Source organism: Octopus sinensis, linkage group LG10 (genome assembly GCF_006345805.1).
Source record: "Octopus sinensis linkage group LG10, ASM634580v1, whole genome shotgun sequence".
Classification (NCBI taxonomy): Eukaryota; Metazoa; Mollusca; class Cephalopoda; order Octopoda; family Octopodidae; genus Octopus; species Octopus sinensis.
The window spans coordinates 73065508-73083163 of record NC_043006.1 but is presented as its reverse complement, the minus strand read 5'-3'; the positions used below and the strand labels follow the sequence as shown (position 1 = coordinate 73083163).

The window sequence follows — 17656 nt, the reverse complement described above, 5'->3', positions numbered from 1 at the left end:
GGCCACACCTGTGCTTGTATGTGTGTAGATGTGTACAAATGTACAATGACTTGTACAAGTGTACAAGTCATTGATCAGTGGAATTGTGGGTGGGGGTATGTAATCGTTATGTAGGTAGAATGAAAACATTTATGCGAGGAAGTAAGAGCATATGTGTGTGAGAGTGGGAATAGAGGTATTGAGATGAAGCCCTTGAGATGGCAAGAACAAAATGGAAGGTGTTATTGATACATGTGCAAAAACAGTGAGGTGGGAAAACGTTTTTTTCTTCAGGTGTGCAGGTTCAGAACAAAAAAAAGGAAGTATATCTCTTGATACCAACCTACCCAAGACCAACTCTGGTTCCATGGTACAAATTTCCCGTTTTAAAATGATCTAAATTAAACCTTCTATCAAAATTTCATGTTAATTTATGTTGCAAACCTCGGCTTAATGTCAGTTCTGAATTGTACTTTTGTCATTGTACTAAATTCTTCACTATTGTCACTATTAATCAAAACAAGGGCCATGTATTTCAACAGAAGTATGATAGCAAAATTTGAAAATGAGAGAAAAATGCTTAAATTCTGAAGAAAAGTCAAAGAAATTGTTTTAAAAAAATCCATAAAATCAGAAGATATGGAAAAATTGGTAAAGTGTTTGGGGAAAGAGTACAATCCAAGATGAAATACTTAATTTAAAAGGTTAAAAGTTAGGCATTACACATGATGCAGAGGAGAAAGAAAGTGGCGACCAAAAGTGGGAAAGGAATTAAAGTGGTCGTATTTTTTTTTATTTTTATTTTAGAGTAAATGCAACGGGAAGGAAAGAGCAGGAAAATTGGTGTGTATGTGAGGTGGGGGTTATTGACAGCTAAAGAATGAGCAGCAGTCAAGCAGAAATGACAGGTGAAAGGGACGAAAGAAATTGGTGATTCAAAGCTGTCTAATACAAGGATGCCAAAGTGTAGATGAATGTGTATGCCCACCTCACCCCACATATGTTGCCAGCAGGGTTGGGGGCTCTCTGAGCTTTGCCTAGCCTGGTTTTGTTCTCGCAGTTGCACTCTCAGAGCATCTACCTCCACTGCTGGCTTGGTCACCTAGGTGGTGGAAGCTATCTACTACCTCGAGCTTGTCCCCCTGGCAGTTGATGGAGTCTATTTTTTGTGCATTTTCAGCATGCCATGTAAACGCACCCTGGTGTCACGCAAATGGTACCCATGCTGGTGGCACATAAAAGCACCTTCTTATACTCATGGAGTGGTTGATGTTAGGAAGGGCATCCAGTTGTAGAAAACCATGCCAAATCGTGCCAGCCCAATCAAACCATCCAACCCATGCCACCATGGACAATGGACTTTAAGTGATGATGATGATAGATTGATACATACACAGATAGATGGATATTTAATAAACACAGGAATTAAAACTGAGCTACTATAAGGTTTCATGCTTGGATATTACAAGCTTGTATAGTGTGTTGTATGCAATCCTGCAATCATTCAGGCTCAAAATAAGTGTGGTTATGAAACTGGCAATAGTTCGTGTGTAAATCCTATGTTTATTAAATGATATCTCTCACTAGATGGAGTACTTTTCTTTTTTTTCTTTTTATTTTTTTGAGCCTACCACTAACATAACGCTATTTCCTTTAGAGAAGCAGCTTTGGATTCAAACTGGTGTGAATTGCAATAAAGTAAAGAAATTTAATCAATACTGTTAACACATGGCTGAGTTTGCATGAGTCACAACTTGCAGTTTGTTTACAGTCCTCAGTGGATGAGGACTGATGTAGCAATGTTTCTACAGCTGGATACCCTTCCTAATGTCAACCAGTCTGAGGGTGTAGTGGGTGCTTTTTACATGCCACCGGCACAGGATCCAGTCAGGCAACACTGGCATCAGTCATGTTCAGCTGGTGCTTTTTACGTGCTGCTGTCACAGGAGCCAGCTGGGACAGAGGGGCTGGCATCGACTATGTTTGGATGGTACTTTTTACATGCCACCAGCACTGGCAATAACCCATATATATATATATATATATATATATATATACCACAGGTTGAGGGAGTATGTGCAATCTGCGCATCCTCTATCAATAACAAATATGAGATATCTTATATATTCTGTGATTGAGAAGACCCGGTAAGTAAAGTGAGATCGTAACCATGGCCGATACTAGTGTCGCATAACCAGCCCATTTACAAGTACACTTGAATCATTGGGCGATACACTGTGCTTGAGAAGACCTCTTGAGCCAAGTGAAATCGTAGTCATGGCCAATGCCAGTGCCGCTTAACTGGTACCCATTCCAGTGGAACATAATAAGCACCATTCACGTGTGGGTCTATGCCAATGTCGCCTGACTGGCTCCCTGTGCAAGTGGCATATAAAAGGCACCATCCGAATGTTGTCGATGTCGGTGGCCCCCTGACTGACTCCCTGTTCCAGTGGCACATAAAAGGCACCATCTGAATGAGGTTGGTGCCAGTGCCCCCCGACTAGCTCCCATGGCGGTAGCACATAAAAGGCACCATCCGAACATGGTCGATGCCAGTGCCACCTGATTGGATCCCATGTCTGTGATACATATAAATCACCTACTACACTCTCAGAGTGGTTGGTGTTAGGAAGGGCATCTAGCTGTAGAAACCTTGCCAGGTCAGATTGAAGCCTGGTGCAGCCTACTTGCTTGCCAGTCTTCAGTAGAAACCTTGCCAGGTCAGATTGAAGCCTGGTGCAGCCTACTTGCTTGCCAATCTTCAGTCAAACCATCCAAGCCATGCCAGCATAGAAAACAGACATTAAATGATAATGATAATCACACACACACACACACACATTTAGAAGCTCATATTCTTGTGATGGCTGGGTACAAGCGTGGTTGTGTGGTTAAGAAGTTCATATTGCAACTGTGTGGTTTCTGATTCAATCTTGTGTTCCACTTTAGGTAAGCATCTTCTCTCACATCCTTAGATTAATCAAAGAGTTTGGAGTGAAATTCAGTTGACAGAAACTGTATGTAATCCTTCAAAAAGAACCATTTCGTCCTTGGGCAGCAGACTTAATTTATTTCCCAGTTTAACATTTAACATCACCACCTGGATTTTGGGTGCTTTCAGCAGAGTCTACTCTACTATGTCACAAACATTTGGAATTGGTGCCTCTGAGCTGTAGTAGATAATTTCTTTTTCTTCTTACAAGTCATGGAGACCTTGAAAAGAGTCATTAACATCTCTGACTAAGCTATTGAAATATTAATGATATATATACACACATACACACATGTATATATATGTAAATGTCAAACAATGAGAATCAGTGCTCAACACATTGGTAAAGAGAGAGAGAGAGAGATACATGCATGTGCACACACGCACATGCACACCCACACGTATATATATATATATATATATATATTATATATATATATATATATATATATACCACAGGTTGAGGGAGTATGTGCAATCTGCGCATCCTCTATCAATAACAAATATGAGATATCTTATATATTCTGTGATTGAGAAGACCCGGTAAGTAAAGTGAGATCGTAACCATGGCCGATACTAGTGTCGCATAACCAGCCCATTTACAAGTACACTTGAATCATTGGGCGATACACTGTGCTTGAGAAGACCTCTTGAGCCAAGTGAAATCGTAGTCATGGCCAATGCCAGTGCCGCTTAACTGGTACCCATTCCAGTGGAACATAATAAGCACCATTCACGTGTGGGTCTATGCCAATGTCGCCTGACTGGCTCCCTGTGCAAGTGGCATATAAAAGGCACCATCCGAATGTTGTCGATGTCGGTGGCCCCCTGACTGACTCCCTGTTCCAGTGGCACATAAAAGGCACCATCTGAATGAGGTTGGTGCCAGTGCCCCCCGACTAGCTCCCATGGCGGTAGCACATAAAAGGCACCATCCGAACATGGTCGATGCCAGTGCCACCTGATTGGATCCCATGTCTGTGATACATATAAATCACCTACTACACTCTCAGAGTGGTTGGTGTTAGGAAGGGCATCTAGCTGTAGAAACCTTGCCAGGTCAGATTGAAGCCTGGTGCAGCCTACTTGCTTGCCAGTCTTCAGTAGAAACCTTGCCAGGTCAGATTGAAGCCTGGTGCAGCCTACTTGCTTGCCAATCTTCAGTCAAACCATCCAAGCCATGCCAGCATAGAAAACAGACATTAAATGATAATGATAATCACACACACACACACACACATTTAGAAGCTCATATTCTTGTGATGGCTGGGTACAAGCGTGGTTGTGTGGTTAAGAAGTTCATATTGCAACTGTGTGGTTTCTGATTCAATCTTGTGTTCCACTTTAGGTAAGCATCTTCTCTCACATCCTTAGATTAATCAAAGAGTTTGGAGTGAAATTCAGTTGACAGAAACTGTATGTAATCCTTCAAAAAGAACCATTTCGTCCTTGGGCAGCAGACTTAATTTATTTCCCAGTTTAACATTTAACATCACCACCTGGATTTTGGGTGCTTTCAGCAGAGTCTACTCTACTATGTCACAAACATTTGGAATTGGTGCCTCTGAGCTGTAGTAGATAATTTCTTTTTCTTCTTACAAGTCATGGAGACCTTGAAAAGAGTCATTAACATCTCTGACTAAGCTATTGAAATATTAATGATATATATACACACATACACACATGTATATATATATGTAAATGTCAAACAATGAGAATCAGTGCTCAACACATTGGTAAAGAGAGAGAGAGAGAGATACATGCATGTGCACACACGCACATGCACACCCACACGTATATATATATATATATATATATATATATACATACACACACACACACACACACACACACATACACCTCGAGTGCTATAATGACATTGCAGAAATGAATAAGATTTGCCAAATTTATCTAATCAAGACTAACCTGAAACTGACATAGATAGGATCAAGTACCACAAGGCATATTTATTGTATTGGACTTGGTTATCTGATCTGAAAAGAAGTATCTGGTCGCCTTTGTTGTTCATTTCATTTTAACATCTGTTTTTCCATGCTAGCATGGGTTATGTGAATATATTATTGAGGTATTATTTTACAGCAAAAAGCTCTTACAGTCATCATTATCATCATTTAACATCCTTTGTCCATGTTGGCACGGGCTGGCAAGCTGAGGAGCTGCACCAGGCTCCAGTCTGATTTGGCATGGTTTCTATGGCTGGATGCCTTTCCTGACACCAACCACTCTGAGAGTGTGACAGGTGCTTTTATATCCCTGTGGCATGGGTGCCAGTTGCGTGGCACCAGTATCTGTCACATCTACCATTTCACTTGGCTTGATGGGTCTTCTTCTCAAGCATGGCATATTGCCAAAGGTCTCAGCCATTTGTCATTGCCTCCGTGAGGCCCAACACTCGAAAGGTGCTTTAGTCTCTCATTTTATATGTCTCTTCAAAGCTATCGACCAAGCAGATGATTTATTGATGGGAGAAATTATAGCAAGAGCACTGCTCATAGCCTGGTTACTTTCATGAAGCACAAAGTAAACAAACACACAGACACATGCCCATACACACATGTGCACACATACAGATGCAGGCAAGGCTGTCTAGTTAAGAAATTTGCTTCCCAACCACAAGGTTTCAGATTCAGTCCCATTGCATGGCACCTTGGGCAGATGTCTTCTACAATAGCCCCAGGAAAACTCACACCTTGTATGTAGATTTGGTGGACAGAAACTGAAAGCAGCCCATCATATATATGTTTGTGTCTCCTTGTCTTGACATCATTTGATTGTTGTAAATGAACGTCAGTTAGTTCTAGTATTCTGCAAAAAGACGTTTGGCAGTTTGCTCTGCTTGAGAAGACACATCAATCTAAGTGGAAGCGTAGTCGTGGCCAGTGCCAGTGACGCGTGTATAGGACACTCAGTACACTATGTGGTGTGGTTGGTGATAGGAAGGGCATCCAGCTGTAGAAACCAAGTCAAAATGGACAGGCACCCTGTGCAGCTCTCTGGCTTACTGGCCCCATTCAAACTGTCTTGCCCATGCTAGCATGGAAAACAGACACTAAATAATAATGAGGTCGGAGAAATATTCCCTTGCCTGAAAACAAGTGTTGGCAGCAGGAAGGGCATCCAGTCATAAAAAATCCACTTCAATAAAGTGTCTGACCCATGAAAAAGTGGGCACTAAATCAATATGCATACGTCACACACACACACACTATGGGTTTCTTACCATCTGCCTAATTCATCCACATGACTATGGTTAACCCAGGACTATCTTAAAGGACATTTTCTCAAGATACCACACTGGGACTGAGTCTGAAACCGCATAATTGGAAAGTAACCATGCCCTTCAGTGAAAGCCAAATAACTTGGATGTGGGTTGTTAAAGTTCTAGATAACTGGTTCTTGAGTTAGGAAGATTATATATTGGGGAAAACAGTGTTTAGCACTGCTTCAGTTTACTTCACTAAAGAATGTAGCCAGGACTCACCCTGGAGTAGGTTAACTCTGGTAGACTAATGTCTTATCCAGGGATAAAGCTGTCTTTCATCTGTTTATATTTTATGAAGAGCTACATCTATATGTAGCTCTAGCTGTAAGTACCATTGTAAATTATAAAAGAATGCCTTGAACTTACTAAAATCCTCTAGAAATAGGAGCCAAATCTCACTCAAATGACACCCTACTATGTTAAAGTAAGAGCTGACTTGGGTATAAACAACAATTTATACTGATGTATATTTTGTTGTACCCTTAGTTTCCCTGTTCAGCAGCTGTTACCTACAAATTGAACATGGTACCTGCTAAATCAACAAAGGAGCCTCTGCATAGCCACACAACTTGCTAAAACTAGCAGCTAAATCGTCCTTAAATCATACGCTATCATTATAAAAGCAGAAAGGCCTGCATTAACCAATGTGGTTCTATATAACATATCCATCAAAAAGAGGTGATGTGGTCATGACTGGAATGCCTTCAATTATTGGTCTGCTCAGTATATATTTATACAGGGTTGGCCAAAAGTCACCCGGCAGTAAATCAAAATTCCATAAATACTATCTGTAATTCTGTATTGATTCAAATGGAAAACTGTGTCACTCAAGGACTTCAGTTTGAACAATTTTCACGATGTTTCCTATTTAGATGCTTTTATTAAATTCATTCAGTTGTTAAACATAAATAAATCTTGGATTTAAATGGTTTTGTTTTACTGATTGATTCCTCATATTGAGTGTGCTTTTTTTTTTCAAACTTACAGACAACTGATAATGCACATGCACGCACACACACTCACATACAAGATAGGTTGCTTTCTGTTTCTGTTTGCCAAATGTAGTCACAGGGCTTTGGTTGGCTTGGATCTATATTAGAAGGTGCTGTTCACAAAGAATGAACCTGAAACCACATAGTTGAGAAGCAAACTTCTTAACCATGCGGCCCTACCTGCTCTTGTTAACTATACCTGTGCCTGAACATTTGGGTATTTTTCTATTGTTGTTTTTTAATTCCTCTCCATATTTACAAATTGTTTTTATAGCTCTGCCATTAATTCTACAGAGTGAACCATTGTGTTCTCCTGGAACCGGTTTCAAGTTCTTGGATCAATGAGTATTTCTTCTATTTTGTTTCACTTGCAGCTTTACTTCCACCACAACCTTCTCTTCACTTAATTTGTTTATTTAATAACCCTTTTAGAGATAACCGTGACAGCATACTTGATGTTGATAGCAGCCACCCAACCAAGTTATTGTTTCATTCTTAGTTTTTCTTGTTTCCCAAATCATTGTTGTACTTCCTATGTTTCCCTTCTACCTTATACATGCTGTTGTTAGTTAATGTTGTTTGGCATTCATCATTATCACCATGATTACATATAGATGTGTATGCACATACACACACACTTTCATGGAAACACACTTGCTCATCCAATACTCAATCCCTTTAGGTTTGTAGGTTTGAATATTCTTTTTGCTTTTGATGTTGGGGTTAATTTTTTGTGAATACTTTTTTTTTTGTCTTACATTTTGAATGCATTGAAAGATCTTGCAATTTCTGTTTTATTTTTCACTTGATAGATCACCTTGATAAACTTGCATTTGTGTGTGTGTGTGTGTGTGTGTGTGTGTGTGTGTGTGCAATGATGACTTTGCTTGCCAAAACTTCAAAGTCATTCAGTGCTATTCTTATTAAAGAATAATAAGTTTGTACTCCAAAACTACGGGATAATCCTTCAAATAAATGTAAAGTTGTTTCTTAATATAATATATATAAGCAAGCAGTTAGTTATCCCACTGGTGTATTACTTAATGTTTCATTCACAGGCAAACGGCTGTGATCCTTCAGGTGTCTTTCATGCTAGTAGCTCATTCACCAGCTGTTTAACTATAAATATCAACCGCACACAATGTGCTGTGCTCTCTTCTTCCCTCTGTACACAAACACACTCACATTTTTAAAATTATTTTTAATTGGAGAAAGTTTCATGCATGCCACTTAACAAATGTCATTCATGCACAAAACAACTCAATGCTTGGGTCACTTTTTTTTACCTTCCTGCCCTTTAAAAATAATTAAAAAGTATATATGTATATTTATTTATATATATATATAGATTGAGAAAAATGAGGCAGTCAGAATTTTGAATAATTCTTTAACACTTTCGTTTATTTATCAAACTCAAGACAAAATCAAAATGATAAAAACAAATTTCATTGTTCATTTATATGAATCAGGTATTTTTTTTTTTGCTTTGTTTAGAAGAGGAAAAAACAATTTTTTTTTTTCTCAGAGAAAGTGGGGAAGAGAGAAAGAAAAACAAAGAAGGGTGAGAAAAATAGAGTGAAAGGTTTCAGGGCAAACAAGAAAGAGGGAAAAAGTTAAGGATGGGGGAAGGATAGATAGATAGATATCCAATTTTTTGTGGTCAACCCATTGAAATTTCATTACAAAGCATTTTTCTTTTTTCTCTTCCTCCTCTCCCCTTCTCGTTGTATACTTATCAACATATTTGTAATAAAGACATTTTCTCACAAGGGCCTGGTGACCTTTCAAGATGTCAATTTTAGAAAGTAGGATGGGTAAGATAAGAAAAGAAAGGAGGGTGCAGTCATCACTGAAAAATATAAAAACGAGTTCAAAGTCCTATGAAAATGTATATTCCTTTACACATGTAATTCTGATAAAAACAAATTTCATTGTTCATTTATATGAATCAGGTATTTTTTTTTTTGCTTTGTTTAGAAGAGGAAAAAACAATTTTTTTTTTTCTCAGAGAAAGTGGGGAAGAGAGAAAGAAAAACAAAGAAGGGTGAGAAAAATAGAGTGAAAGGTTTCAGGGCAAACAAGAAAGAGGGAAAAAGTTAAAGGATGGGGGAAAGGATAGATAGATAGATATCCAATTTTTTGTGGTCAACCCATTGAAATTTCATTACAAAGCATTTTTCTTTTTTCTCTTCCTCCTCTCCCCTTCTCGTTGTATACTTATCAACATATTTGTAAATAAAGACATTTTCTCACAAGGGCCTGGTGACCTTTCAAGATGTCAATTTTAGAAAGTAGGATGGGTAAGATAAGAAAAGAAAGGAGGGTGCAGTCATCACTGAAAAATATAAAAACGAGTTCAAAGTCCTATGAAAATGTATATTCCTTTACACATGTAATTCTGATAAAAACAAATTTCATTGTTCATTTATATGAATCAGGTATTTTTTTTTTTGCTTTGTTTAGAAGAGGAAAAAACAATTTTTTTTTTTCTCAGAGAAGTGGGGAAGAGAGAAAGAAAAACAAAGAAGGGTGAGAAAAATAGAGTGAAAGGTTTCAGGGCAAACAAGAAAGAGGGAAAAAGTTAAAGGATGGGGGAAAGGATAGATAGATAGATATCCAATTTTTTGTGGTCAACCCATTGAAATTTCATTACAAAGCATTTTTCTTTTTTCTCTTCCTCCTCTCCCCTTCTCGTTGTATACTTATCAACATATTTGTAAATAAAGACATTTTCTCACAAGGGCCTGGTGACCTTTCAAGATGTCAATTTTAGAAAGTAGGATGGGTAAGATAAGAAAAGAAAGGAGGGTGCAGTCATCACTGAAAAATATAAAAACGAGTTCAAAGTCCTATGAAAATGTATATTCCTTTACACATGTAATTCTGTATAATTCCATGTTTTGCACGAACAAACATTAAATATTCATAAATGAAGAAAATAAAGTCAGAACATAAAAATAATTTGAGTTCAGTACTGTTTATAATTCAATTTGTTCGCTATGTACATTTAATCAAGCATCATAAATGAGTTTTGTAATAACATGTATATTGTATATTTAGCTGGAAGCCACTCTGTAAGATATAAATTATATAACAAAACAAGGCCTGCTTAAATAAATTTTTGAGTATCTTTTATCCTTTTGTAGGATTTATTTCTATTTTTCGTGCTTGCTTGGATAAGATAATTCAAAAGAGATCTTTTTCATGAATTATTTTGCCAAGTAGCTACATTAGATATCTTTCCTAATCAGTGGTAAAATAATTCTAGTATTCTTTCTCGGTTATATGTAAGTTCTATAAGAACAACAGTTGTCAAAATCCCAATGTTATATATATATATATATATATATAATCATTTATAGAGATGAGTATCACAACATTGGAGCCACGTTCAGGAACAATAGTAACAGTGTAATATAAATGTTTTCTCTTCATCAATCATCATTACTAAAAATAATAATATAGTGGTAAAATGATCATGGCAGACATCAAAACCATCTAGCATGCATTGATGTCACTTTACATGGTATGTGAATATTGTTAGACAGTGATATAGCATTCATTGGAGCATTCATTTGCATTATTTCTCCCTTGTCCTATTAACTGAGCACAGTGTCTGTGTGAGCTGACCATGTAATGTTCAGTTTGTTTCGTTTGGAGGGGTGTTCTTGCATATTTTCTCTGTTTCTCTTTCCAATCTTTTTGGACAAAATGTAGTTCCTCTGATTCTCTTTCAAAATTTAATTTTGTAGAGAATTTTTCATAATGAAGTGTAGCTCCATATATATATATATATATATACACAAGCACTTAGTTTTTGTATTCAGTTAGCTAGCTTCTTGGTGTGAATCCATGTGTTGAAATGAATCTCGTATCTTGGGAGGGTCATAACACACACACACTGGTTCAATATCACTTCTTTATTGTTAGTCAACTAGTTAAATATCTAATCAACTAACTAATCAATTGTTTGTTTAATGTGGTGGTTAAACAATCGATCAGTTTGTCAAAGTTCTTTCATCACTATTTATGACCTCATGAATGACATGCCCTCTCTTTACAAGGTCTAAATAAATACAATTGGGATGTAGCCAGTTTTTCATCCCTACTGGAACCATCGGAAAAGATCTGACAAGGGGCACTATTAGAGTGTCGGTTATTTTTAGGATGGTCAGGATTTGTTTTTTGAAATAAAATATTTAACCTAAGTTCAATATTTATATTGCATACACATTTTTCCAAAAAAAATTCTTTATCAGGATTAGAATATGAATCTGACAAGAAATCATGAATGGTGATGCTCCAAGGTGAAATATAATTCCATTCTACAAGCTCTTGTGTTTTTTTCAATAATTTCCATAAAAGTTTTGCATGGCAAGCACTAATTCACGCTCAGTAAAAAGAGGTACTCGTTGGATGATAATGTCTCAGAAAATATTGATGATTAGCCATTGCGCAAAAATTGCTTTGGTTTGATTAAAATAATTTGCTTTCTTGGCTGAGGGGGTGGGATGTAAGGCATTAGCTGGAGACATTGGTTAAATCTCATTTGATGTTTTAGAAATGCCATAAAAAAGTGCTCTGAATTACCAGAGACTGAGAACCACTGTTTTTTTATATATCAACATACATTGTAATAAATATTGCATTACATTCTTTATAATATGTGTGGAATAATCTTTTCTCTTACTTTTTAAAAATCTATCAGCATTGCCCAAGTATGTCATAATGCCATCCTAATTCCATTTTGCTTATATTTTCAGACAATGGCAAAGTGTGTTGTCCTCTTTCTGAAGATTCAATATGATTACCATAGACATTGCTCTGAAGCTATTGCAGCTTTTCTTCAAAGAATAACCCAGCAAACAAATCCCGATGTACTTTCTTTGCTAGTTGCTCTCAATCTGACAGCAGTTAAGTTTCCTCAGAGCAGCACTGGCACTGCCATACCTTTATCTCAAATGAAAAATACCACTGCAGACAAGTCAAAAACTGTTCTTCAAACATCAGAGATGTCAGCAGCTCCCCCTCTGCAATGTCTGGGAAACATTGCAAATCTACAGAATTCTGGGTCAGTAATGAAGAGCCATGAAGTGCTGGAAGCTGTACAGCAGCACCCTTCATCTTGTCCAGCTCTGCCTTATCCTTCTTGTCCATCAATTTCTCCATATCCTCCATCATCATCATCGTCTTCCTCATCTTCTGTGTTCACTACCCCATCACTGTCATCTTCCACAGATTTGGCATTTTCTCTCTTTACCAAGACTAACAGTTTGTATGCCCCTATCGGTGCGGCTGCTGGCCAGTCCCCACAGCTTAGTAGTAATAACCCCATATTGACTCCGGTTGTCAACCAAACTGCTGCTACTCAAACAACCACAACTGCTGCTGCAGCAGCAGCACAATGTCCAGATCCAGGAGCCCCCTGGCCCAAACTTAATACAAAGCCAACCATCAGGGCTATTGGAAAGAATGAAAAGGGTGCAACTGCTTACACAAAGTCTTCTTCTACAAAATGTGAGTTTTTTTTTTATTTTGAAATTTTTTGAGTTTTTTTCTTTTTTTATGATTTGCATTTCTTTAACAACAGAAAATGTTTACTGATATTGTTTGTGGTGTTTAATTACTTGAATTACATTCTTGTACTTATTATTGCAGTATATATTCTGCAACCATGTCTTTCAAAGTAAGGTACTATATGTGTCTGTTTGTGTGTGTGTATGATTGCATTTGTGTTTCCCTGTCTTGATATAGCATGACAGCTGTAAATGAGTATTATTGTCATACATGCAGTGTCGTTCTTGTCCAATATTCTGCAGAAACACATCTGATCCAATACTTTTTTGTCACCAATGCTCACAATGGCAGAAAGAAGAGCATCTGGGCATAGAACATCTACCTCAATAAACTGCATTTGACCCATGGAAGCATGGAAAAGTGGATGTTAAAATGATAATGGTCATGATGACTATTATATATATGTAAGGAATGAAGCACCCACTACATTCTCGGAGTGGTTGGCATTAGGAAGGGCATCCAGCTGTAGAAACTCTGCCAGATCAGATTGGAACCTGGTGCAGCCATCTGGCTTGCCAGTCCAACCCATGCCAGCATGGAAAGCAGATGTTAAACAATGATGATGATATATATATATGCACCGCCATTTGGTGTTGCTACTTGGTTTCACTTCACGAAAGCTTTCTAGCAACTGCCATTTGGTGCATGAGAGAGTTCGATGCAGCTGCCCTCATCTGCCCCTCCTGCCGTGAAGTTGGTTCATCTGGGACACCTGACATTACCTGATCTAACAGCTTGATACCTCTGTAGTTATTTGTATCTAAAGCGTCACCTTTACCTTTGTAGCAGTTGACTATTATGCTGGTACACCAGTCATTGGGTATGACTCCTTCGTGTATCACCTGGTTAACTATACGGGTGACCAGGCTAATGCCAACACTGCCAGATATTTTGAGCATCTCTGCAGTAATTCCTGAGGGGCCTGGGGCTTTCCCTGTCTTCATACTTTTAATTGCTTTAACTACCAAGGTACTGTCAACTCGGATAGCTGGTCCCTCTGTTGGGTGGACAATCGGCAGACTCTCTTTCCCCCATTCATTTTGTTTGTTCAGCAACCTTTCATAGTGGCGTCTCCAAATCTCTCTCTTTGCAGCCTCATTTAGTGCAAGAGAACCATCATCCAGGCGGACACATTTCTCTCCTACAACATCACGATTCTCTCTCACACACTGTCTTGCATCATGAAATACCTCAAATCTTTGGTCCTCATGGCACAGAACATTGGCAAATTTTTTCTTATCTGCTTCCCCTCTGGCTAAGTAAACCTGTCTCCTAGCTTCTCTTCTGGCAGTCTGATACAATTCCCTGCTACCACCATTCTTCTAGTCCTTCCAAGCCTGTCTCTTTTCTCTAATAGCCCTATCTACAACATTGTTCCACCACCATGTTATTTTGGGTCGAGAGGGGACTTTATACCATCCACAGATCTGGTCAGTGGCTCTCAGCAGGTTGTCCCGTCGAAACCTATAGTTGTCTTCTACACTATGTGAATCTATATCCCCTTCTATTTCGTCAACGGCTTCAAGTAATATGTCTCTAAATCTCTGTCCATTCGCAGGATCTTTAAGCTTCCAGATTCTTCTTCTCCATGTTGGTCGTCTTCTGGGCATCCACTTAGTCCTGATCCTAAAGTCACTAACTACCAGTCTATGTTGTGGGGTACATTCTTCACCTGGGAAGGTTTTGGCATTTATAAGCAGCCATCTTTCCCTTTTTCTGGCAAGGATGTAGTCAATTTGGCTAGTATGTCGGCCCGATCATTAGGTGACTGGTAGATTTCCTGAAGTTAGTATTGCAAACCATAAGATCATTTGCATCGCAGAACTCCAGCAGCCTGGTTCCCTCCTTATTGCGGGAACCATAGCCATAGCCTCCATATACGCCATGGAAGCCCTGTGTATGTTGTCCAACATGTCCATTGAAGTCACCAGCCACAAAAAGAAGGTCGCTGTCGTTCGTCAACGAGGTAGTCTGCAGTAGGGTGTCATAGAATTGGCCTTTCTGTCCATCAGGTAGCCCCAGCTGAGGGGTATAGGCCGATATAAAGGTTGCTAACCCATGGTAAAGCACTAATCCAATCTTAACTATTCTGTTGCATAATTCTACCTCAATTACCTTATCTACCCATTTTTCAGCGAGAAGTATACCAACGCCCCTGACCCCGTCAGTGTTCCCCGCCCAGAAAATCTTCTACCTGCATTCTTTGCCTGTGAGGAACCTTACAGAACCTCCTCTCCACCTTACTTCTTGGATGCAGCATATATCAACACATCTCCGTTCAAGCATCTCAACAATCTCACTAGACCTACCTTTCAGTGTGGCAACGTTGTGAGTGCCAACCCTGAGGGTGTGGGAGGGATGGGCCCGTGAGACCCTGGGATTGGGGACAGTGGCTTCATGTACCTGAAAAGAAAAAAACTCGCATTTGGCAGAATTCATATATATATATATATATATATATATATATATATATATGTTTGTGTGTGTACATGTATATATGTATATAATAACAATAATATTAATAATAATAATTCTGGGATGGAATTTATAAATATTTAATACATTGCTACATGCATTTCCATCAATCAAATGCTTTTGACATCAGTCAGTATCCTTGAGATTAGTTCTATATAGTTCGTATTATCCGTGGGCATCCGGTCGATCATCATCATCGATTCATTTCATCGGATGATACTGCATTATTGGATGAATCACAGAGGGATGTTTATCCCTTCTTGCCAGTATGAAGGCCAATCTTGCTGTGTGGGTATTTCTCTATGTACTTGGGAGGGAGAGGTAGGTGATGGGATTGGAGGAAGGAATGGTATTAATCTGAGGATCTCCATATTACTACCATTAGAAGATATATATATGGGTGTGTATATGTGTTTGTCCCCCCACCCACCATCACTCGACAATTGATGTTGGTGTGTTTACATCCCATAACCTAGCGGTTCGGCAAAAGAGACCGATAGAATAAGTACTAGGCTTACAAAGAATAGATCCTGGGGTTGATTTGTTCGACTAAAGGTGGTGCTTCAGGATGGCCAAAGTTGAATGAGTGGAATAAAAAGAATAAAAGAATGAAAGAATATATAGATAAGTGATGAAGGTATATGACATGTTTATGAATATATGTGTGTTGGTTGGGTTGGTGAGATATATTTATGAATATAGGTATCTTTATTGCATATTCTTATCTTTTACCATAATCATTTAAAGGTAGAAACTTAGGATCAATATTGATCCTAAGTTGTTCAGATATTTGGGCAGTCATTATTTTTTTCTTTAATTGAATTTCATATTAATGCAAAGAAACTAGTTCCAGACTTAAGGTTTTTTTTTAACTATTTTATTTGTTAATATTTTAAGTGCAGACATTTGCAGGTATTTAATTTTAATTGATGCCAGGAATATTTCTTGGCCTCTTTCCAAGAGGTGATATTCCAAAAGTGTATTTCTACAGCCATGAACTTCTTTCTTTGCGTGTGTGTGTGTGTGTGTGTGTGTGTGTGTGTGTGCACGTGCATGCATGTATGCATGTTGTACAGGCTGAATAGATTTAAATCTCTACCCTGTCGAGCCACTTATATATATTTTCTATTATACGAATGTCTTCAGTTTGGCTTCTAGTTCTTCAGTACACCTTCCGTTCCTTAGACTGGCTCATGTCATTCCTTCTTTAAGTCACACCTGGCCTCTTTATATTCTTGCTTCCTTATTCATTTCTCATGGACCTCTAAACCTTTTCAGTTCAGTCTACAGTTGTTGTCTTGACTTCCACTCTCTTGCTTCCACTAAAATCCAATTTCATTGCAATACTTCTGAGTGTTTACATTTAAAGCAAACAACTGAAGCCATTTGATCTTCTTAATCGATGTCTCCCACTCACATTTCTCACACTTCCTACTTCCGCATCTTAACCTTTATTCATCTCCCCTGTCTTCCCGTAGACTTTCCTGTTAACTGGATAGTTTAGTTTATTGCTTTGTCTTTCATAATGTCATTTACCAAAACCTCCCTGGGCACTTGATCACAAACAGACGTGAACCATTCAGTAATGCCATCAGCTTTCATGGTCAGCTTAACTCTGAAGATCTTCCTCATAGCAAAGCTGGAGTTATATTACACTTTGGTAACCTTCTGGAAGTAATTATATTCCTTACCAGCCTTAAGGAATCTTCCCCAAGTAACCTGGCCTCCTTGTGAGGATCAATTATGAATCAGTTGTGTTCATTTTGTTCTTGTGACAAAGCAGAGCCATATATCAGAACTTTTAGATTTGTTCCCATTGCTAGACTCTCCATTGACCCAACTCGTTTTTAAGGTTTTAAGATTCAAGATCTTCACTGCATCAGTCGAGGGTGCCTGTGTGCTTTGTAGTAGTCTTCATATAATATTGCAATCTTCATTGTGAAGGAGAACCGTCCAGTGGCAGAGGAGATTCAACATGACTGTGTGTATATATATATATATATATATATATATATATTTATATATATATGTATGTGTGTGTGTGTGTACATGTCTAAATATTGAAATTGATTAAATCCATCTCTTCATTACTTAACTATTTCATCTGTTCCTTTTTATTTTTTTTGTTAAATATTGAACTAACCATATTTTTCTTACACTCTGTCTTTTTGTTTTTATAAACATTCTACATAACAAGTCCCTACAGCATGAGCAAACAAATGTCAAAGCTGTATTTCCACCCCACCCCCTCAATAATAGAATTCTCTCAGGCTTTTTATTTAAAAAAAGACAAAAAACGATGCATATATCCAAATAGTGTGGATGACACCCACACTTTCAATCATTCAATTATTG

General features: G+C 38.1%; 1 protein-coding gene across 3 annotated transcripts in view; it reads left to right on the top strand.

The window, feature by feature from the left end:
* LOC115216388 (location of vulva defective 1) overlaps positions 1–17656 on the top strand; it is a 131734-nt gene that overhangs the window by 61185 nt on the left and 52893 nt on the right. For 2 of the 3 annotated variants that reach the window (XM_029785683.2, XM_029785682.2), the window contains exon 3: positions 12013–12766. In XM_029785683.2, the coding sequence (XP_029641543.1) occupies positions 12013–12766 (754 nt within the window). Of the gene's footprint in view, positions 1–7523; positions 7595–12012; positions 12767–17656 lie in introns of all 3 variants that reach the window. The other variant, XM_036506815.1, reaches the window with a different exon arrangement.